The following is a 22,628-nucleotide window of genomic DNA, read 5'->3' on the forward strand; positions in this document are numbered from 1 at the left end:
GCTGCTCCCCAAGTCACCTTCAATCTGCATGGGAAGGGGGTGGTGTGGGAGGAACCCAGGGTCCACTCAGGATCTGAGCCTTCTGCACCCACACCCGCCTCCCATGCCAGCCTTGAAGGGCCGCCTGCTGCAGGGAGAGTGGGCCTGGGGTAGGAAGGGACACGGAATGTGTGGATGGCACCAGCTTTCAGATCCTGTGGTCCCTCAGCTGCTTTGAACTCGGATGGGAGAATGTGTCTTTACTGCCTGGCTTCTGCTGGCAGAGCACCCACAGGCCAAATTTGGAGGGGCCGAAGGGGCCCAAGGGAGGAGGGCAAAACAGACATGGGTCCGTATTTCCTGACATAAACACTTTATTCATTATAGCAGCTTGTGTTTGTCATATGGGATTGAAGCAGCCCGTCCTGCACAGGAGGCTCCTGGGGCCCCACTGTCCACCCTGTCGAGGGCTCTCTGGGATGCCTGCCAAGTTCGAAATCCCTCTGGGCAGCATCTGCGTGTCCACCTTTGGGAGAGGGGAGGTCCTGGTGCCAGCAGAGGGGCTCCTGGAGCTTGCGAGAGAGACAGCAGCTTGTGGAGGGCAGATGATCGGCCGGTCAGCAGCAGGGCTCCAGGGCCGAGGCGGGGATGCAACAGGCAGGGCGGCACACGGGGCGGCAGAGCAGGGACACGGAGGAGGCCGGGCGGCAGCAGCTGGGCTGGCAGGAGGAGGCGGGGATGCAGCAGGCGGGCCGGCACACGGGGCGGCAGAGGAGGGACACGGAGGAGGAGGGTCTGCAGCAGGAGGAGGGGGCTGAGCAGGGGGAGGCCTCACAGCACACGGGCCTGAGGCAGACAGGCCTGCAGCAGACGGGCTCACAGCAGACGGGCTCACAGCAGGCCTGCGGGCAGGGGGAGGAGGTGCAATAGGAGGACTGGCAGCTAGACGTCTGGCAGCATGAGGCCAGGCAGGAGCTGCTGCAGGCTGGCTGGCAGCAGGGGCTGGACTCGCAGCTCACTGGGGCGCAGAGGAGGGTCAGGCGGGGGGCCGGGGCGCAGCAGCTAGGGGCACAGCAGGGGGGCTCGCAGCAGCTCTCTGGACAGTCGTCCACCTGCCAGGAGGAGCCGGTGCAGGAGTCATAGGACCCCGGCAGGCAGATCCGGCTGTCGTAGCTCAGGTCGTTGGAACAGACAGACAAGGTTGAGGCGGCCATGGTGGAGGTGGTGGGGTTGGAGGAGGTGTGAGTGTGTGTGAGTGTGAGTGTGTGAGTGAGGTGCTGGGGGGTGTCTGCTTTTATACCCGCCCTGGGTATGCACATGGCCCTGGTTGGAGGCTCCCACGCCCTCCCTTCCTTGTTGCTGTTTGGAGCTGGTTGCACGAGACCCTCATTAAGGCTGCTGTGTTTTCTACAATTAGCTTTTACTCATTAAACATGTGAGTACATTGCAGGAGTCTGTTTTCCCATCTGTTCTTTGTTTGGCTCCAGAAAACTTGTGGAGAATACAAGACGCAAGTTTCTGCTGAATGACTGCCGGGGTTCTTAAGTCACGTTCACAGAGGGAGGGGCTGGGCGGGAGATAAGTTCCCAGCCCCTGCAGCCCCTCCCCACTTCACGCCAGCCTCGACAGTGTGAGAATACATAGGGAAAGATGCCTAGTTTTACCGCAGCCCAAACTATACCTAAGAGCAATACTAAGAAGATAAGTTGTGAGCGAAATAGTAAACTTGATCAAAGAACACACACAACATATATCCACTGGGACCCGAGAGCTGTCAGCAAGAAACTCAGGGCTGTAGACTGAATTGCCACTCTTTCTGGATCAACCCATCACTGATGTAACTTCAATCAGAATCCAAAAGAAATAATTTTGGCATATAAAGTGAAGATATTGAATTGCCAGAAAATATTTGCAATATAGAATTTAAAAGTCTTTACAACTAAAGCAGGATATGATACCAAAGAATCAAACACAGACACACAGTTCATTCAAATTTCCAATCAATGTATGAAAAGCTACTGTATATCACTGATAATTAAAGTCTCTAAAACACAAGTGTCCCAAGATCAGCCAAAATTTACAACACTGATAATGCCCAGTGCTGCACAGTCTGAGGTCCTCACTCTTCTTAAAAATTAATTAGCTACTTTTTCGCTGAGCTGGGTCTTTGTTGCTGCATCCAGGCTTTCTCTGGTTGTGGCGAATGGGATTTACTCTTTGTTGCAGGGCGGAGGCTTCTCTTGGCAGTGGCTTATCTTATTGTGGAGCACTGGCTTTAGGACATACGGGCTTTGGTAGTTGTGGCACGTGGGCTATTCCCAGACCAGGGATCAAACTTAGGTTCTTTGCATTGGCAGGTGGATTTTTAACCACTGGATCATCAGGGAAGCTCTGGGGGCCTCCCTGTTAGAAATCCTTAGCAGGTATGTATATTATCACATATAACACATAATATAAAATTAACCATTTTAAAATTAACCATTTCAAATCAGGGGCATTTAGTACAGTCACAACATTGTACAACTATGACCACTATGTAGTTCCAGGACATTCCCAAAAGGAAATCTTGTAGTATTAAGTAGACCCTCCCCAGTCCCTGTCAATCACTGCTCTGCTTTCTGTCTCTATGGCTTTGCCTGTTCTGCACATTTCATATAAAAGGAATCACACAGTAGGTGGCCTTTTGTGTCTGACTCCAACATGGCATAATGTTTTTAAGGTCCATCTACTTTGTAGCATACACGTGTGCTCTCTCCTTTTTTATGACTGAATAATATTCCTCATAGAAATAGACCACATTTTATTTATCTGTAAGTCAATGGACATTTGGGCCATTTACACCTTTTGGTTTAAAAGATGCTTGCTCCTTGGAAGAGAAGCTATGACAAACCTAGACAACATATTAAAAAGCAGAGATATCACTTTGCTCACAAAGGTCCATATAGTTATGTATGGATATGAGAGTTGGGCCATAAAGAAGGCTGAGTGCCAAAGAATTGATGCTTTTGAACTGTGGTGTTGGAGAAGACTCTTGAGAGTCTCTTGGACTGCAAGGAGATCAAACCGGTCCATCCTAAAGGAAATCAACCATGAACATACATCAGAAGGACTGAAGCTGAAGCTCCAGTACTTTGGCCACCTGACATGAAGAGCTAACTCTTCGGAAAAGACCCAGACACTGGGAAAGATTGAGGGCAGGAGGAGAAGGGGGCTACAGAGGATGAGATGATTGGATGACATCATTGACTTAATGGACTTGAGTTTGAGCAAGCTCCAGGAGATGGTGATGAACAGGGAATCCTGGGGTGCTGCAGTCCATGGGGTTGCAAAGAGTCAGACAGGACTGAGCAACTGAACAACAACAGCAACACATTTTTCTTAGTGTGAATAAGGTGTGATGAATATTTGTGTACAAGCTTTTGTTTGAATATCTCTTTTCATTAATAAGTCTTTGGGGTGTATACCTAGAAGTAGATTTGATGGGTTATATGGCAAACTTTTGAGGAACCACTAGACCATTTTCCACAGCAGCTGTGCCATTTTACATTTCTACTGGCAATGTACAAAGATCCCAATTTCTTTACATGCTCATCGAGACTTGTTTTCTATTCATTTATTTGTTTGTTTTAAATCACAGCCACCCTAGTGGACATGAAGTGGTATCTCCTTGTGTTTGACTTGCATTTCCCTAATGGCCAATGACATTGCAATTCCTTTCTTGTGCTTGTTTGTATATTTCCTTTGGAACAATGTCTACGATAGCACTTTGTCCATTTTAAATTAGGTTGTTTGTCTTGTTGTCCAGTTATAGGCGTTCTTTATGTACTCTGACTACTAGGCCCTTTATCAGAATTATTTTTTGCAAATATTTCCCCTCATTTTGTGGGTTGTCTTTTCCCTCTCTTGACGGTGTCCTTTGATAGACTTTTAAAATGCCGATGAGATCTGATTTATCTGCTTACCATGCACTGAATGCTGGGTTCAGGTGCTCCAGCAAACACATCATGTGTGTTGTAGCAGCTGCAATTGGGGCTACTCATTGGTGGGTTTGCAGTAGTTCTTTGTCATTTCCCAGGATCCAACTGGTTTTTGTAGACTGGTGAGTGGAGATGTTATGGGGAACCACCCCCACATCCTTCAGGTCTTTAAAGCAGCACTAATTTCTGCCACTGCTTCCAGGTTGCAATGCTGATTTTGAAGCACTCTCCTGACTCGGGGCACAGAGGAAGCAGTTTCGGAGGCTTATCTTTGTTAATATGAGAATTCCTTCCAAAGTTTGGAATGAATGTGGGGTTGTTTTAAACACCAGGGACTTCCATTCCAATTACACATCCCGAGACATAGGAATGACCTCTGAGTTGTTCTGTGGGCCTGGTGGACCCTCTTTGAGCTGAATGTAGCCTGGACTTGAATAAAGACATTCCTTCCCTCTGTCCTATGGACACAGAGCCCATAAGGATGTTTCAGGACTGAACTCTGTGCTCAACCATCCTCAAAATGTTGGGGTTCTTCTCTTCCCTCGTATTGTTGCATGGGTGAATGCTGGGGGTGGGGGAAAAACTGGGATAATTCTTACTACGTAAACTTGTCTTGGGGCTTCCCAGGTGGCTCAGTGGTAAAGAATCCGCCTGCCAATGCAGGAGATGCAGGTTCAATCCCTGGGTTGAAACGATCCCCTAGAGAAGGAAATGGCAAACCACTCCAGTATTCTTGCTTGGAGAATCCCATGGACAGGGGAGCCTGGAGGGCTACAGTCCATGGGGTTGCACAGAGTTGGACGTAACTGAGCGACCGAGAAAGCATGCATGCACACTTCTCTTGATTGCAGGGTTCTTCCGAGGTGGGAGCACTTAAATCAAGAAAATTGGCAAACACTGCAAATCACCATCTTTTTTTCAGGAAGCTAGATTCCATCACTCGTATACTCTTCAAAATCTGTAAAACAAAATACCTACCCCCTAAACCAATCCTCTAAAATAGCAGAAATCTAAGATGGTTGAATGGGAAGGGGAGGGAGTCACCCCAATAGAAAGCTTGATCCTAGATCCGAGCCAGTCCTCAGACAGGAACACCTTGATCATGTCCAGTATCAAGTTACCAGTAGTTTAACAGCCAGTTCGTGAAATTCCTGAATAGTTAATACTTGACTCTTGCCACTTAGTACAAGTCAACTCCAGACGGCTCCAGTGAGATTTCTGGCAGTAACCTGACTGGCTGTATATCACTTTCCCTGTGGAAAAATGTATTTTGAGAACCACCTGCAATAACTCACTGCAAGATTCATGCACAGAGGTCTGGCTTGCATCACAGTCCCCTCCACCTGTTTTTTTAATTCCCCTTATGGGTTAATAGTTTATTAAGTTTTGGTTTATCTTTCCATTATTTTTTTCAAATGTGACCAACAATCTGTGTTTGTTTATTCTCCTTTCTTACAAAAGGGATGGCCTTTTATACACCCTGGTCGGCACCTTACTTTTCCCCTCATCCACACATCCTGGAGCCCACTCGAGGGCATGTACTGAGACCTCCTTCACTCCTTCTTAGAGCCTCACAGCACTCCATGTATGAATGCAGCATAGTTAGTGGATGGACAATTGTTTTCCTTCATGTCCTTTACTACTTTGAGTAACACTGCAGTGAACAGACTGTCATTGTTCAGTCACTTAGTCGGGTCCTACTCTTTGCGACCCCACGGGCTGCAGCATGCCTGGCTTCCCTTTGCTTCTCTATCTCCCGGAATTTGCTCAAATTCATGTCTGTTGTGTCAACGATGCCACCCAATCATCTCATCCTCTGTTGCCCCCTTCTCCTCCTGCCCTCAATCTTCCCCAGCATCAGGGTCTCATGTACTAACTTTGCCAGTGTATCTTTGGGATGCAGTTCTAGATTTTAGTGCTGACTGTTTATCACTGGATGAGGGGTGGTGGTGCTCAATAGTGTCTGACTTTGTGACCCCATGGACTGTAGCCCACCAAGCTCCTCTGTCCATGGAGTTTCACAGGCAAGAATACTGGAGTGGGTTGCGATTTCCTACTCCAGGGGATCTTCCCAACTCAGGGATTGAAGCCATGTCTCTTGTGTCTCCTGCATTGGCAGGCAGATTCTTTACTCCTGAGCTACCTATCAACATGAAATTTTAGTAGAGCCTATCAAATTCCCTCTGTATTGGGCTGTTCCATTTTTGTACTCCTGTAAGGAGCATGTGAGAATGTCTATTTTATACAACTTTTCCAACTGCATGTGTCATCAAGCTTTTTGTCATTCTGACAGCTAAGTAATAGAATCTCTTGTGGTTTTCAAAATATTTACCTTTCTCTTAATATGACTCTGAGAATCTTTTTGTATATTCAAACTCATTTGCATTTCATTTTCTGTGAGTTGATGTTCGTTATCTCCAGCCCACTTCAAATATTGATGTGTTGGTCTTTACCCCTCTGATTTTGGCAGCTCTTAAAGATTAGCAAAATAGTACATTTTCTGTGGTACAAGTTCAGTTCAGTTTAGTTGCTCAGTCATGTCCAACTCTTTGCTACCCCATGGACTGCAACACACCAGGCTTCCCTGTCCATCACCAACTCCCGGAGCCTGCTCAAACTCATGTCCATTGAGTCAGTGATGCCATCCAACCATCTCATCCTCTGTCGTCCCCTTCTCCTCCTGCCTTCCATCTTTCCTAGCATCAGGGTCTTTTCCAATGAGTCAGTTCTTCACATCTGGTGGTCAAAGTATTGGAGTTTCACAAGTTACATGTATTTTTTTCCTAACATTAAAAAAAAATTTCTTTTGCTACACGCAGGCTTCCTCTAGTTGTGGTGAGCAGAGGGTACTCTCTAGTTGCAATGCATGAGCTTCTCCTGGCTGTGGTTTCTCTTGTTGTGAAGAACAGGCTCTAGAACATACAGGCTCCAGTAGCTGCAGCACCTGGGCTCAATAGTTTTGGCTCATGGGTTCTAGGCTCTCAGGCTGCAGTAGCTGTGTCTCATGGGCTTAGTTGTTCTGAGGCATGTGGAATCTTCCTGGACCAGGGATTGAACCCATGTTCCTTCCATTGCAGGCAGATTCTTAACCACTTGACCACCAGGAAGTCCCCTAACTAGTTTTTTGTCTTATACGCTCCTTATGGTATTATTTTTATCACTCTATCATCTATCTGTCAATTACCTATCATCTATCTATGATAGATAAAATAGACTATCTATGTCTATTTTAATGTAGAACAAAGGGACACCTAAAGATAGTTGAAAAATTCCACAGTTCACTGATGGTTCTGTCCTTTTCATTTTAATTCCAGTTTCTTTACTGTGCAATCAAATCCTTTTCTCAGCAGTTGGCTGTAGCAAAAAAAAAAAAAAAAGTGAAAAAAGTAATTGCCCATCAAATGGATAAATAAATGCATGAAGTGCTTAATTCAGTCAGAGAGCCTGTTTAGCCTGTTTCTAGCTTCCAGAAGTGTCACCTTAGAGACCTGGGTCATCTTCATCTGTACAAGGAGGTAATTAAGTCTGTTGAGCCGACACTACTGGGGCTGTGCCCGGATGCTCCCCAACCCCATTTCCCATGCTCGCGCACCTCCTGGGCTTGCTCAGAGCAGTCCTCACCTGCAGGTCTCCTTGCAGGACTGCTTGGAGGAGCTACTCTGCCACACATTTTAGTCTGCAGTGCCTAGGGATTTGGATCCATCCAGACGGACAGGTGAGCGCCCAGCTTCCTTCTCCAAGATGGGATGTGCACTCAGTGCCCCTGTGGGATCGGCCTGGGACTTCACCTTCTTCCAGTCCCTGATCTGGTGATCCCAGCCCCTTACCAGGGTCTCTGGGGAGCACTTCCTGAGTACATGATGCATGCTCCTGGGGAATCTGCCTCACCTTTGGGGTGTGAGGGCTGCAACATGATGTGTGTGAAGAGCTCCGTGCACAGGTGAGCATCCTCAGCATCAAGCCTGAGCCGCAGTCGGCCTGACTGGCTCCCCAGCCTCCCACCCCGATCTCCTCCCCACGCCTAAGCTCTGAGGATTTTCCGTGATGCCACTTCCTGGTGTCTCCTTGAAGCTAGAGTGTCACTCTTTGGCGCCCAGATAACTTCATCTTCTTTTCAAATCCTTTCCTGATATGACTCAGCACTAGCTGGCATTTCTCCCATCTGAATTCCCACATTACCTATGCCAAAACACATAATTCATGGTTCATAATTACTGTCTCATCTCAGTTTTAAAATTTATTCCAGGTATATAAATCATAGCACACATCAAGTTAAGATAAATAACTACTATACTTCATTGACTAAATGCCAGGCTTTTCTTCTTTCTTTTTTAAATTATGAAAGTATGATAGCACATTTACAGGAGACTTGGAAAATACAGAACAAAGTTACATATAGTTTCACTATGTATTACAATTATTTCTGTAAGGAGATAAAGATTTTCAGTTGGAGTTTCAGTATCAAACTCACAAAAAGTAATATAATAAATATCCAGAAAAGTAGGATATCTAGACCTGAAAAGCACCATGAACCAATTCAAAGTAATGAAGATTTATGTAATTTTCACACAACAGCAGGATACAAATTCTATTCAAGTTCTCATAGACTATAAACCAAGAGACACTAGAACATATCCAGGGACATAAAACAAGGTGCAAAAATTTTGTGGTCTAATGGTATTGGAATCATACAGAGTCTCTTCTCTCATCACTGTAGAATTATCTTAGAAATCAATATTAAAAGATATTTGAAACCAACCCACATATTTTCAAGTGCAAGATGACATTTACCAAGAGAGGTCTTTGTTAGCTGTTGAAAGTCAAGGCCAATTTTAACATCCCTGAAATGGGGAGACATCTTCCAAATGATGACATAGCAAAGTTTAGTTGGAAGCCACTGTTTCTGCTTCAGTTCAGTTCAGTTCAGTTCAGTCGCTCAGTCATGTCCGACTCTTTGCGACCCCATGAACCACAGCATGCCAGGCCACCCTGTCCATCACCAACTCCTGGAGTTCACCCAAACCCATGTCCATCGAGTCAGTGATGCCATCCAACCATCTCATCCTCTGTCGTCCCCTTCTCCTCCTGCCTTCAGTCTTTCCCAGCATCAGGGTCTTTTCTAATGAATCAGCTCTTCTCATCAGGTGGCCAAAGTATTGGAGTTTCAGCTTCAGCATCAGTCTTTCCAATGAACACCCAGGACTGATCTCCTTTAGGATGAACTGGTTGGATCTCCTTGCAGTCCAAGGGACTCTCAAGAGTTTTCTCCAACACCACAGTTCAGAAGCATCAATTCTTTGGCACTCAGCTTTCTTTATAGTTCAACTCTCACATCCATACATGACCACTGGAAAAACCATAGCCTTGACTAGACAGACCTTTGTTGGCAAAGTAACGTCTCTGCTTTTTAATATGCTATCTAGGTTTGTCATAGCTTTTCGTCTAAGGAACAAGAGTCTTTTAATTTCATGGCTGCAGTGACCATCTGCAGTGATTTTGGAGCCCAGAAAAGTAAAGTCAGTCACTGTTTCCACTGTTTCCTCATCTATTTGCCATGAAGTGATGGGACTGGATGCCATGATCTTAGTTTTGTGAATGTTGAGCTTTAAGCCAACTTTTTCACTCTCCTCTTTCACTTTTATCAAGAGGCACTTTAGTTCTTAGACTCCATAAAATAATGGAGTATCTTCTATGGATGACATCTTGAGAAAAGATGGCCTGTCTAAGATGTGTGTGTGTGTGTTGTTTAGCGCTTTGTCCCACATGGACCTAGTATGAACATCGTCAAACAGCTTACAACATGAATTATCTGAAAGCCTCCAGGTAAATGACGATGCTTAGAGTATTACAGATCTCTTTTTGAGTTTCAAAAGCAAAAAACAACAACAACAAAGAACGCCCTTCTCATCAAAGCTGAATGATGTCCTTATTTCAAATAGGAGAGGAATGGCTCAATTGAACAAGCACTGAGCACCTACTGTATGCAAGCACTATGCCTAAAGCCAGAGATCCAGATTAACAGCCTGACCCTGACTCCCTGGGGTGTGCAGCCTGGTTGGCTGACCTGGACTGGGGTGAGGGAGTCAGGAGCATAGCTTCTGCTGATGGAGAGATAAGAAGACCAGACTCTCTCCTCTGTCTCTGGCCCCCAGATGCTCTAACAGAAGTCAAGTTTGTCTGCAGGAGTAACAGAAACAAATTCTACTGATGACGAGTACCGGGGTGGATGAGACGGCCCCACTGCTGAATCTGGGACGCCAGGGTGGGAGTGGGGAGGGAAGGACAGAGCAGGTAACCGGCTGAAGGACATCTGAAGGACATCTTCCTTGGAAGCCCAGAGCCCTGCCTTGCAGAACCCATGGGGCTTGAATTCCCCTGCGCAGCCAGCCCTCTGGGAAGCCGGGAGCAGCTCTTCCTGTTGGAGACAGTGGACGCTCCACCGCTTGCCCCGTGACCTGTGTCCTGCTGTGCAGTCAGTTCACAGAATGCAGACAGGTTGGGTCTGGCCCATGGCTGTGTATTTGCAGAGCAGAGTCACTGATTTCTCAGGAGTCTCAAAGCTGTGGTTTTTCCCAATAGCCATGTGCAGATGTGAAAGCTGAACTGCAAAGAAGGCTGAGCCTCAAAGGACTGATGCTTTCGAACACTGGTGTTAGATAAGACTCTTAAGAGTCTGTTGGAGTTCAAACCACTCAATCCTAAAGGAAATCAACCTTGAATACTCATTGGGAGGACTGATGCTGAAGCTGAAGCTCCAAATCCTTGGCTACCTGGTGTGAAGAATCATCTCAGTGTAAAAGTTCCTGATGCCGAAAAAGATTGAAACCAGGGGGAGAAGGGGGTTAACAGAGGGTGAGATGGTTGGATGGCATCACTGACTTAATGGACAAGAGTTTGAGCAAACTCTGGGAGACAGTGAAGGGCAGAGAAGCCTGGCGTGCTGCAGTCCATCGGGTTGCAAAGAGTCAGACAAAACTGAGTGACTGAACAACAGGAGTCTCACCTGGCACGTAGGGCCAAGGCTTCACATGACCACCCTCAGGGCCTCTGAGCCTTGCATCCGGCAGGGCATCTTTTCCCGTGTTTAGGCTGGTACCTGAGCTGACCCAGCAGACTAATTCACATGGAATGTAAATATTTGGGTTCAGGATGCTGAGTTCATGCCAACGTCAGTGATACTTGGTGTGCAATCTTGTCAAACAGGAAGAAAACCAAAGCACTTCTCTGATAAAAACAGTCCTATGTGGAAACAGGAAAGAAAAAAAAAGGGAAAACCACTAGGCCATTCAGGTATGACCTAAATCCAATCCCTTATGATTATACAATGGAAGTGACAAATAGATTCAAGGGATTAGATCTGATAGACAGAATGCCTGAAGAACTATGGATGGAGGTTGGTGACATTGTACAGGAGGCAGGGATCAAGACCATCCCCAAGAAAAAGAAATGAAAAAAGGAAAAATGGTGTCTGAGGAGGCCTTACAAATAGCTGAGAAAAGAAAAGATGTGAAAGGAAAAGGAGAAAAGGAAATATACCCATTTGAATGCAGAGTTCCAAAGAATAGCAAGGAGAGATAAGAAAGGCTTCCTCAGTGATCAATGCAAAGAAACGGAGGAAAACAATGGAATGGGAAAGACTAGAGACCTCTTCAAGAAAATTAGATATACCAAGGGAATATTTCATGCAAAGATGGGCTCAATAAAGGACAGAAATGGTATGGACCAAACAGAAGCAGAAGTTATTAAGAAGAGGTGGCAAGAATACACAGAAGAACTGTACAAAAAAGATCTTCATGACCCAGATAACCACACTGGTATGATCACTCACCTAGAGCCAAACATTCTGGAATGGGGAGTGAAGTGGGCCTTAGGAAGCATCACTATGAATAAAGCTAGTGGAAGTGATGGAATTCCAGTTGAGCTATTTCAAATCCTAAAAGACCATGCTGTGAAAGTGCTGCACTCAATATGCCAGCAAATTTGGAAAACTCAGCAGTGGCCACAGGACTGGAAAAGGTCAGTTCTCATGCCAATCCCAAAACAGGCAATGTCAAAGAATGTTCAAACTACCACACAATTGCACTCATCTCACACACTAGTAAAGTAATGCTCAAAATTCTCCAAGCCAGCCTTCAACAGTATGTGAACCATGAACTTCCAGATGTTTAAGATGGATTTAGAAAAGGCAGAGGAAAAAGAGATCAAATTGCCAACATCCATTGGATCATCAAAAAAGCAACAGAGTTCCAGAGAAACATCTACTTCTGCTTTATTGACTACGCCAAAGCCTTTGACTGTGTGGATCACAACAAACTGTGGAAAATTCTTCAAGAGATGGGAATACCAGATCACCTTCCCTGCCTTCTGATAAATCTGTATGCAGGTCAGGAAGCAACAGTTAGAACTGGACATGGAACAACAGACTGGTTCCAAATTGGGAAAGGAATACATCAAGATTGTATATTGTCACCCTGCTTATTTAACTTCTATGCAGAGTACATCGTGAGAAATGCTGGGCTGGATAAGGCACAAACTGGAACAAAGATTGCCGGGAGAAATGTCAATAGCCTCAGATAAGCAGATGACACCACCCTTATGGCAAATAGTGAAGAGGAACTAAAGAGTCCCTTGATGAAAGTTAAAGAAGAGGATGAAAAAGTTGGCTTAAAACCCAATATTCAGAAAACCAAAATCATGGCATCCGGTCCTATCACTTCATGGCAAATAGATGAGGAAACAATGGAAACAGTGAGAGACTTTATTTTTTGGGGCTCCAAAATCACTGCAGATGGTAACTGCAGCCATGGAATTAAAAGACGCTTGTTCCTTAGAAGAAAAGCTATGACAAACCTAGACAGCATATTAAAAAGCAGAGACATTACTTTGCCAACAAAAGTCCATCTAGTCAAAGCTGTGGTTTTTCCAGTAGTCATGTATGGATGTGAGAGTTGGACTATAAAGAAAGCTAAGTGTGGAAGAATTGATGCTTTTGAACTGTAGTGTTGGAGAAGACTCTTGAGAGTCCCTTGGACTGCAAGGAGATCCAACCAGTTCATCCTAAAGGAGATCAGTCCTGGGTGTTCATTGGAAGGACTGATGCTGAAGCTGAAGCTCCAATACTTTGGCCACCTGATGTGAAAAGCCAACTCATTGGAAAAGACCCTGATGCTGGGAAAGATTAAAGGCAGGGGGAGAAGGGGACAACAGAGGATGAGATGGTTGGATGGCATCACCAACTCGATGGACATGAGCTTGAGTAAGCTCCAGAAGTTGGTGATGGGTAGGGAAGCCTGGTGTGCTGCAGTCCATGGGCTTGCGAAGAGTCAGACACAACTATGCAACTGAACTGAACTGAACTAATGTGGAAATACCTCCCCACCTCTACCTCCAACAATATATGGTTATCTTACCAGAGTCAGAAAAGGTTTTCCGATGAAATCTTTCTTTACCCTTTCCATCTCCACTTGCTGGCAATCTTGCCACTCTTGCCACACAGAGAAGGACAGATCAGAAAGTAACCAATTTATGGTAAAAATGAAAGAAAGTCAATCAAAAGACAAAAACTGAGGTTCCCAAGAAACAGAGTTTTTGCCTTTGTATTGCCTGACTCATCAGCAGACGCCATGGGACTCTGTAACCACCCCAGGGTGTAGTCACTCTGCAGGACTCTGGGACAGCACAACCTGGCCACACAGCTTCAGCCATGGACACTTGCCCAGGAAGCCTGTATGTTCTTGCACCCTGTGTCTTTATGAGCAACAGTACACTTGTGACTGGCCAAAATGCCCTCCTGACTTCAGTCCAGATTTATTCTGATCATATCACAAAGCCTCCCCTATAAACTCAGGTACATCCTAGGAACATTTAGCTACTAATAACAGATCCTCCAACTAATCCAGGTTTAATAATGCATATGTCTCACATTGTAAGAAATCACATGGTAGGCCCCATATTTAGGCAAGTGGTTCAACAATGTCATCAGCAACTCTAGTTCTTTTGTCTCTCTGCTCTACCACCATTAATGTTGTCTTTCTTTCCCAGATCATTGCTTCATGATAGCGAGATGGCTGCAGCAGCTCCAGACATTGCTTCTGTAGTTCAAGGAGGAGGAAAGAACAGGAGAAGGAAGGGTAGTCCCTGAGTCAGAGAAGGAAATGCTTTCTCAGAAGCACCAGCAGGTTTCTGTCTATGCCTTGTTTGCCAGATGTGTCACGTGGCTACCTGTAGCTTCAAGTGAGTCTGAAGAGGTCAATACTTTTAGCTGGTCATGTTGCCTGCCTGGGCATAATTGGGATCCTGTTGGTTAGGATGTGGGGAAATGGATATTGGGCTGGCAATGAACAGTGCCTGCCCAGTGGCTAAGTGAGGAAACTGGAATTTCCACCCAGTGGGGAGGTCTGTGCAATGAGAAATAGTAAATTTTTTGTGGGGGAGGGGCTGCACAAACCACTGGGCCCTGTATGCCTTCTGTTTTGAAAAATTATAGGTCTTACTTCTAAAACTCTCTCATTCTTCAAGGACTGTCCAGAGAAGTTTAGTCTAAAAGAATTGACATGGGACATTCCTGGTGGTCCAATGGTTAAAATTCTGAGCTTCCAAAGCAGGGGTCCAGGTTTGATCCCTGGTCAGGCAAAAGGAAAATGGGGTGGGAGAGGATAAGATGGTCAGATAGCATCAACGACTCAATGGACATGGTCTGAGCAAACTCCAAGAGATAGGGAAGCCAGGCATCCTCAGTCCATGGGGTCACAAAGAGTCGGACCTGACTTAGCAAATGAACACACAGGGAATTCAGATGCCACATGCTGCATGGTCCAAAAAAATAAAGAATTGACAACGTCAGATGCTGGCGTATTTGGCAAAATGAGATTCTGTCCAGGATGACTAGAGAATTCCACATGCTGGGAACTGAGAGATACAAGTGTGAGACTCTGAGCAAAAGGCAGAGAAGGGGCATCTGCAGTGTGGGAGCTTCCCTGGATGGGGATGAGGGTCTCCGGGCTGGTCGGGGCCCCCCTGGACCGCCACCCCGACTCCTAGGTCCCAAACCACTTAGCCCTGCTTTGTGCTGTTTTCAACCCAGGCTCTCCGGCTTTGACCACAGTGGGGCGACCTCACCCCTCGCAGTGACCTCATTCTGGATAGAGTCTCCCTGACCTACTTTTATCCCTGGAGTGTAAACTGGAATTCCAGTTGTTGAAAACTTACAAAAGAAAGAGGTAACTCTTGACACCACCCTGGGGACTCACATCAGCCAAGGGGGGCTGTGACATGGCCCCCCTGCATGCTAGAGGAAACTGTGGATCTTCCTGATTCTGGTCACCCCATGAGTCCCCAGGCCACACGGTCACATGCTCCCCTAGACAGGACCTGCCTGTGGCAAGGGTCCCCCCAAGGCTGTGGTCTTCAGGTGTGTGGTCATTGACCAGAGTGAGGCTAGGCGTTGACTTAGTCTCTGGGGGCAGCGGGGAAGCCGAGGTGTCGATAAGTTGAGCCACAGAACCCAGAATGGGAGATGAGTGATGGGGCAAAGCACCCTGAAAGGATACACAGTTCATCCGTGTCTGCATCAGATGAGCCCGGGTCCTCTGAGGGGCAGGAGCTGGGAAGGGCCTGCTGATGACTTGGCACCATCTTCTCGGGTTGTCCCGGATCCGCCCATCTGAAGGAGTGTGTTGCCATCTCCTGCCTAGGTCAGCCTGTTCTTCCCCAGGTGGTGAGCACCCCTCCCCTCCTGCTTCAGGACTAACCTTCCCTGGGTTCCTGCTCTGGGGGCCAGCTCAGAGCCTCACTGCCCTGCCTCCACCTCCCTGGGCTCAGGCTTGTTGGCCCCTCCATCCTCTATGAGGGTCTGGGTTCCAAACCCAAGACTGGCCCACGCCTGGGAATAAGGGATCCTCATGGGGAGAGCTGGGGAAACACCTCTGAGCCAGAGGAGCTTGAGGTCACATGGAAATGCTGCTTTCAGCTGAAGAATCAGTTGTCACTGGGTGGACACTGGGTCTGTGCGGCCTCACAGGCAGATGTGAGCCCCTCTGGGGAGAGGGGCCTGGGGTCCGACCACAACCCTGCTCCCTCCTTTTCCTGTCTTTGCTCCCTTCTCCAGCTCTGATTGTATTTTCGAATGCTGTGGACATCTATAACCCCCGGAGCAAGATAAGTCAGTAATAAACAGAGGCAGTCCTGGGTTTGGGGAAGTCCCAGGTGCGTCCCCTGCTTGGGGAAACCAGGCATGTTTCCACAGAGCCAGGCCAAGTGGGTCAAAGGCGGGCACCTCGCAGATCTCTTCCCTGCCCAGAAAGTACACACAGGCTGCTGGCCCTCCTGTAACCTGCCCAGCACGGCTCTATGTTTGGATGGTTTGGGGATGTGTTCTGGTTCTCCAGTGGCGCTTCCTCAGGTCACCATCGTAAATGCAGACAGAGACGCAGGGATACAGAGACAGAGATAGAGAGACATTCGGAGTGAGGGGTCAGGTGTTCTCCTGGTGGATCAGGAGGCCCTGCTCCAGCCTCGTTCATCGCCCACTTTGGGGCTGCCCCCGCTCCTGTCCATCCTGCCGAGCACCGCTGTAGACTCAAGGGCAGTTTCCTGATGCTTCCAGATGCAGGATTCCAGCGCCCAAGGACAGTGACCCTGCAGAGGGGGCTGAGGGATGCTCCCTGACTCCCGGGTGGGTGCACAGTTGTGCTGTGCGTGGAGAAAGCGCCGTCCCTCAACGTCAGAAGGCCTAGTGGTTCCTCTGGCAGCGAGACGTGGGGTCTAAAGTCCACGTGAAGAATAACTCAGTGGCCACTTCTCAGAAGGGCCTGGCCGGCCCCTGCTCGCAGGGTGTGGAGGAAGTGGTCCTGGGGTGCTGTCCTGCCGGCAACTCCCCTGACTCACCCACGAGGCAGAGCTCACTTGCACCACTGGCCCCATCCTTCTGTCCTTCCCAGGTGTGCTATCTGGTCGCACCTGGGTGACTCACTGGGCCGGAACTCTGAAGGAAGGGAGGGAACTGGGCCCTCCTCAGTGTGGCGGGGAGGCAGCAGGGCTGCCAGGAGCCCACTGCGCAGATCAACAAACTGAGGCCGGCCTCCTCCCTGCCTGTCCTCCAAGCTGCCCACAGAAACCTCCTCTTCACCCTTCTCCCGGCTGCTGCCCTCCACCTGGCCCCAAAGGAGGATGCCCCAGACTCCTTGTCCCCTTCACATCCTCCCACATGGCCTCTGTTGATTACCCCCTTCAAGGCTGGCGTCTGTCTCCAAAGCCTGGGAACCGCCCAGACAGCATGTGGGTCTACTGTAGGAGAACCCAGAGACTCGAGCACCTTCGGGGGCAAGCCCAGGGGGCCCTGAGTTATTGGAGTGGACTTCCCAGGTGGGAGAAGCCCATGGACAGAGGGGCCTGGCAGGCTACAGTCCATGGGGTCACAGAGTCGGACAGGACTGAGCGACCAAGCCCAGCACAGACGGGGCAACACCACCCCGACACAAAGAAGGAACGTTAACCCCCACCCACCTCTCCTGGGTTTCATTACTGAGTTTGTCGGGTTTTATGATCAGAATCGTCCTGACATGGAAAGTCAAGACCCAGCATGGTATCTGGAATCTTGCTCTCAGGGAAAAGCAACACCCCACCCCAACTGCTTCCACTTCTGCTGCCCCTGGAGGGACCTTTTGTGAACAGATGTGATGAATGTAACACTGGTCTCCATTCATTGATTTTGCAAACCATATGGCCGGCCTCATTCCTAGACAAGAGGGTGGCCAAGAACTTGGGGCCCAACAGGGACCTCAGGAGAGCAGGTGTGTCTTCAGTCAGTCCAGTCACTTGGTCGTGTCTGACTCTTTGTGACCCCATGGACTGCAGCACGCCAGGCCTCCTTGTCCATCACCAACTCCCAGAGTTTGCTCAGACTCATGTCCATCGAGTCGATGGTTCCATCCTCTGTCATCTCCTTCTCTTCCTGCCTTCAATCTTTCCCCGCATCAGGGTCTTTTCAAATGAGTCAGTTCTTCACATCAGGTGGTCAAAGTATTGGAGCTTCAGCTTCAACATCAGTCTTTCCAATGAATATTCAGAATTGATTTCCTTTAGGATGGACTGGTTTGATCTGCTTGCAGTCCAAGGGACTCTCAAGAGCCTTCTCCAACACCACAGTTCAAAAGTATCAATTCTTTGGGACTCAGCTTTCTTTGTGTTCCAACTCTCACATCCATACATGATTACTGGAAGACAGACCTTTGCTGGCAAAGTAATGTCTCTGCTTTTTAATATGCTGTCTAGGTTGGTCATAGCTTCCAAGAGGCTAGCGTCTTTTAATTTAATTAAGATGTGTCTTAGCACTCAAAAAAAAGAAGAAGAATTAGTGACTTTACCATAAGGAGTGAACAGATTTTTAGAGTTTTGAGGACCACGGTAACACAAGCTATTAAAACGTATATGCTGTAGACATTTTCTCTGAAGGAAAGGAGATTACAAACAGTAGTGTTACCAGTCTCGTCAGTAGATGTAGACGGCCTGGAGGAATGGCAGGGCTCTGCACCTCCTGCTTGATTCCCGTAAGGGGAACTAGGGTGGCACATGGACCTGTGCTGCTTGGCTGGCTCTGGGCTCATTTTCTTAGTTGGCTCTGTGCAAGGTGAAGGCAGGGGAGGTGGTCACTAGGAAACATGGTGACTTATCCCTGGTGACTGGGGGTTTCTGTGTCTGCTGAAAACTCTGAATCCACAGCTGGGGCCAGTATCTCTCCTGGGGCCTCAGTCTGCTCCTGGGCATCAATGTAGATCCCCCGTATCCGGAATGGGGCTCCAGGTCCCCTGAAATGCCTTCCTCTTTCCTGTCATTGTAGTGAATGGAGCACCACCTGCTCCCGTGACACCTCAGCACCATCCTTGACTCCTGTGTCTCTCACTTCTGCAACCCAGCGACCTTCAGATGCCCCTGTTGCTCCCTCCAGACCTCAAACCCTTCCCCTTCTCTCCATTCATCCTGCCCCAGCTCTGATCCAAGTCATCACCTCTTCTTCCCCAGGCTATCGTGCTGAACTTTTTACAATTTTTTTATTAATTAAAAATATTTTATTGAAATATAGTTGATTTACAATGTGTGTTTATTTCTTCTGTATAGCAAAGTGATGGTTACACATACATACAGACAAAATATTGAATATAGTTCCCTGTGCTATATAGCAGGAACTTGTTGTTTATCCATCCAACGTATAATAGTTAGAAGCTGCTAATGATGAACTCCCGTTCCTTCCCTCTCCCTCCCTCCTCTCCACTGGCAACCACAAATCTGTTCTCTATCCGATGAACTTTTAGTTTCTTCCCTATACAGACCTTGACCCTTTCCATATAGTTGCTCCGCCACCGTGACCAAACTCTTACAAAACACCCACCGCTTAATCCTTATGTGGCATCCAGGGGCTTTAGGATACTGTGAAGTTTCCAAATTGGAATCTTCCTGCTCCTTTTGCACAGCTCGTGGTATTCAGAAAACGCCAGCCGGGTGACTAAAACTGAAAAGGAAGGAAGGAAAATCCTTTATTTGATCCTTTATGAATTCTCTGTGCACAGCATGACTTATTCCACAGCATGTGGAAAAACTGATTAAAATCCCCTTCCTATCTCTCAGTAGCTACCCAAAGTCTCCTGCCCGACACTCCCCCAGCCTCCCCCCAGCCCCACCGCCCCTTGCCCAGTCTCACCCCTGCTCCAGCTGCGAGCCCCACTGCTTTTCTCTAAGCCCTTCCCCACAGCCACCATGCCATGGAGTCCAGAAGCCAAGCAAAGAGCAGGTAGTTAGCCAGAGTTGCTGGGAAAAAGTCTTACTGATCACTTCCTGCGTCTTCTCCTGGGGGTCTGCTGTCTCCATCCTCACTGCCTTCTTGTTTGTTTAGATTTGCTTTGACTCAAGCTCCAAAGACCCATGAAGTTAATGGGAATCTTGCAATCTTGTTATAGTTTCTCCATCTCTCCAGGGCCCTGGAACTTCTAGATTTTAAAATAAAATTCCATGGAATCATGGCCTCTCTCATAACTTTGTCCGACCACCCAGCTGCTAAATGGGTTCTCTGAAGTCACAGACACAACCTCCTCCGAAATCTCAAATCACAGCTTCAGGGGAGTTGACGCAGCTCAACACACTCCCGCTGGGGATCGGACTCTTTGGGGAGGATGGAACTGGTTAGAAAGTGGAGGAGCCAGCCTGTAACCCATGCCTCCATTTGTACTTTGACCCTGAGCCCACAAATTTTAGCATGTCCTTCTCAGATAATTCATGATGGGACCAGGACTTGAATGTAAGTCTGACCACACACACACAGGTTGTTCTAATTACATATGCTACACCAGTCATTTGGAGAAACGGAGCTTGTAAACTTGGGGAAAAAATACATGTAAGGGAAATATTTATTGTTGCATCTAAAAAGGAGTCAGCAGAAAAAGATATTTTAACATGCCTACTTAATACAAATGCAAAAATGCATGCTAAGTCTCTTCAATCGTGTCCGACTCGTTGTGACCCCATGGACGGTAGACCGCCAGATTCCTCTGTCCATGGGATTCTCCAGCAGGAATATTGGAGTGGGTTGCCATTTCCTCCTCTAGGGGATCTACCCAACCCAGAGATTGAAACTACATCTCCTGAGCATCCTGAATTGGCAGGCGGATTCTTCACCACTAGCTCCACCTGAGAAGCCCTCACACAAGTGCATCAGTTAGTTATTCCTACATAACAACCATCTCCAATTCTTAGTACCTTAAAACAATCGTTCATTCAGTTTGAGATTCTGCAGGTCACAACTTAAGCTGGGTCATCCGTATGGCTCTACGGCTCCCTGCAGGGCCCTGTGGGTCTGGGCTACACTACAGGCCAGCTAGATGATTCAGCTCCTGGAGGTTGGCTGACTGTTGACTGGAGCACATGACTGAGTACAGTCATCACCCAGCAGGCTAGTCTGTGCTCAGTCTCTGGGCAGCTGGCCTGGCTTCCAAGAGAGAAAGTGGAAGGACAAAGGCCTCTGGGGGCCTAGGTCATGTGTTACTAATGTCCAGATCGAGTCCCAACATCCCGGGGTGGAGAAATATATAAGACTCCACTGATTGATGGCAAGAGCAACAAAACCAACTTGCAAAGGGTGTGGATACAAGTGGGCAAAGAATTGGCATTATTTCTGTATGCAGTCCACCACAACATTCTAAGGCTGATCAATATCTTGACTTTTTCTCAAATAACACAAAATATTCAGAACACTTTCATTCCATCATTCTGCCCCAAACTGTGTTATTATTGCTCAATATTGAGTCCTATCTTGCTGTCTGAGAGCTCTACAAATCAGACTTGATTTATAATGATTTACACAGTAAATGTTCTGTGGGATTTACCCATACACTTAACACTATCTTGGTTCACCATTATATTACTTCTTCCGTTTCCAACCATTCTTCTTGAAGAATATACTTTAAATTTTCTTCATGGAATCAATTCAGTTCAGTCACTCAGTTGTGTCCAACACTTTGCGACCCCATGGACTGCAGCATGCCAGCCCTCCCTGTCCATCACCAACTCCCAGAGTTTGCTCAAACTCATGTGCAGTGAGTCAGTGATGCCATCTAACCATCTCATCCTCTGTCGTCCCCTTCTCCTCCTGCCTTCAGTCTTTCCCAGCATCAGGGTCTTTTCTAATGAGTCAGTTCTTCACATCAGGTGGCCAAAGTATTGTAGTTTCAGCTTCAGCATCAGTCCTTCCAATGAATATTCAGGGTTGATTTCCTTTAGGATTGACTGTTTGATCTCTTTGCGGTCCAAGGGACTCTCAAGAGTCTTCTTTGACACCACAGTTCAAAAGCATCAATTCTTTAGTGCTCAGCTTTCTTTATAGTCCAACTCTCACATCCATACATGACCACTGGAAAAATCATAGCTTTGACTAGATGGACCTTTGCTGGCAAAGTAATGTCTCTGCTTTTTTAATATGCTGTCTAGGTTGGTCATAGCTTTTCTTTCAAGGAGCAAGTGTCTTTTAATTTCATGGCTGTGGTCTCCATTCGCAGTGACTTTGGAGCCCAAGAAAATAGTTTGTCACTGTTTCCATTGTTTCCCCATCTATTTGCCATGAGGTAATGGGACCAGATGCCATGATCTTCGTTTTTTGAATGTCGAGTTTTAAGCCAGCTTTTTCACTCTCCTCTTTCACTTTCATCAAGAAGCTCTTTAGTTCCTCTTCGCTTTCTGCCATGAGGGTGGTGTCATCTGCATATCTGAGGTTTTTGATATTTCTCCCAGCAATCTTGATTCCAGCTTGTGCTTCATCCAGCCCAGCATTTTGCATGATGTATTCTGCATAGAAGTTAAATAAGCAGGATGACAATATACATCCTTGATGTATTCCTTTCCCAATTTGGAACTAGTCCATTGTTCCATGTCCAGTTCTAACTGTTGCTTCTTGACCTGCATACAGATTTCTCAGGTAAGGTGGTCTGGTATTTCCATCTCTTGAAGAATTTTCCAGAGCTTGTTGTGCTCCACACAGTCAAAGGCTTTGGCATAGTTGACAAAGCAGAAGTAGATGCTTTTCTGAAATTCTCTTGCTTTTTCTATGAACCAATGGATATTGGCAATTTGAATCATGGATCTGTTCATGGTAAATTCTCTCAGTTTTTGTTCATTGTGCATGTGTGCTCA

General features: G+C 47.1%; 1 protein-coding gene across 1 annotated transcript; it reads right to left on the bottom strand.

The window, feature by feature from the left end:
- Positions 1 to 596: 596 nt before the first annotated feature.
- On the bottom strand, positions 597 to 1,193 carry LOC133073693 (keratin-associated protein 10-8-like). Its single transcript, XM_061167552.1, has one exon. The coding sequence runs from the start codon at positions 1,191 to 1,193 to the stop codon at positions 597 to 599; it is 597 nt and encodes a 198-aa protein (XP_061023535.1).
- Positions 1,194 to 22,628: the final 21,435 nt, after the last annotated feature.

The sequence above is a fragment of the Dama dama genome, chromosome 19, assembly GCF_033118175.1.
Source record: "Dama dama isolate Ldn47 chromosome 19, ASM3311817v1, whole genome shotgun sequence".
In the NCBI taxonomy this organism is placed as follows: domain Eukaryota; kingdom Metazoa; phylum Chordata; class Mammalia; order Artiodactyla; family Cervidae; genus Dama; species Dama dama.

Excerpts from the sequence above, each read along its gene's own strand:
- LOC133073693 (XM_061167552.1), bottom strand. The coding sequence starts at position 1,193 with ATGGCCGCCTCAACCTTGTCTGTCTGTTCCAACGACCTGAGCTACGAC.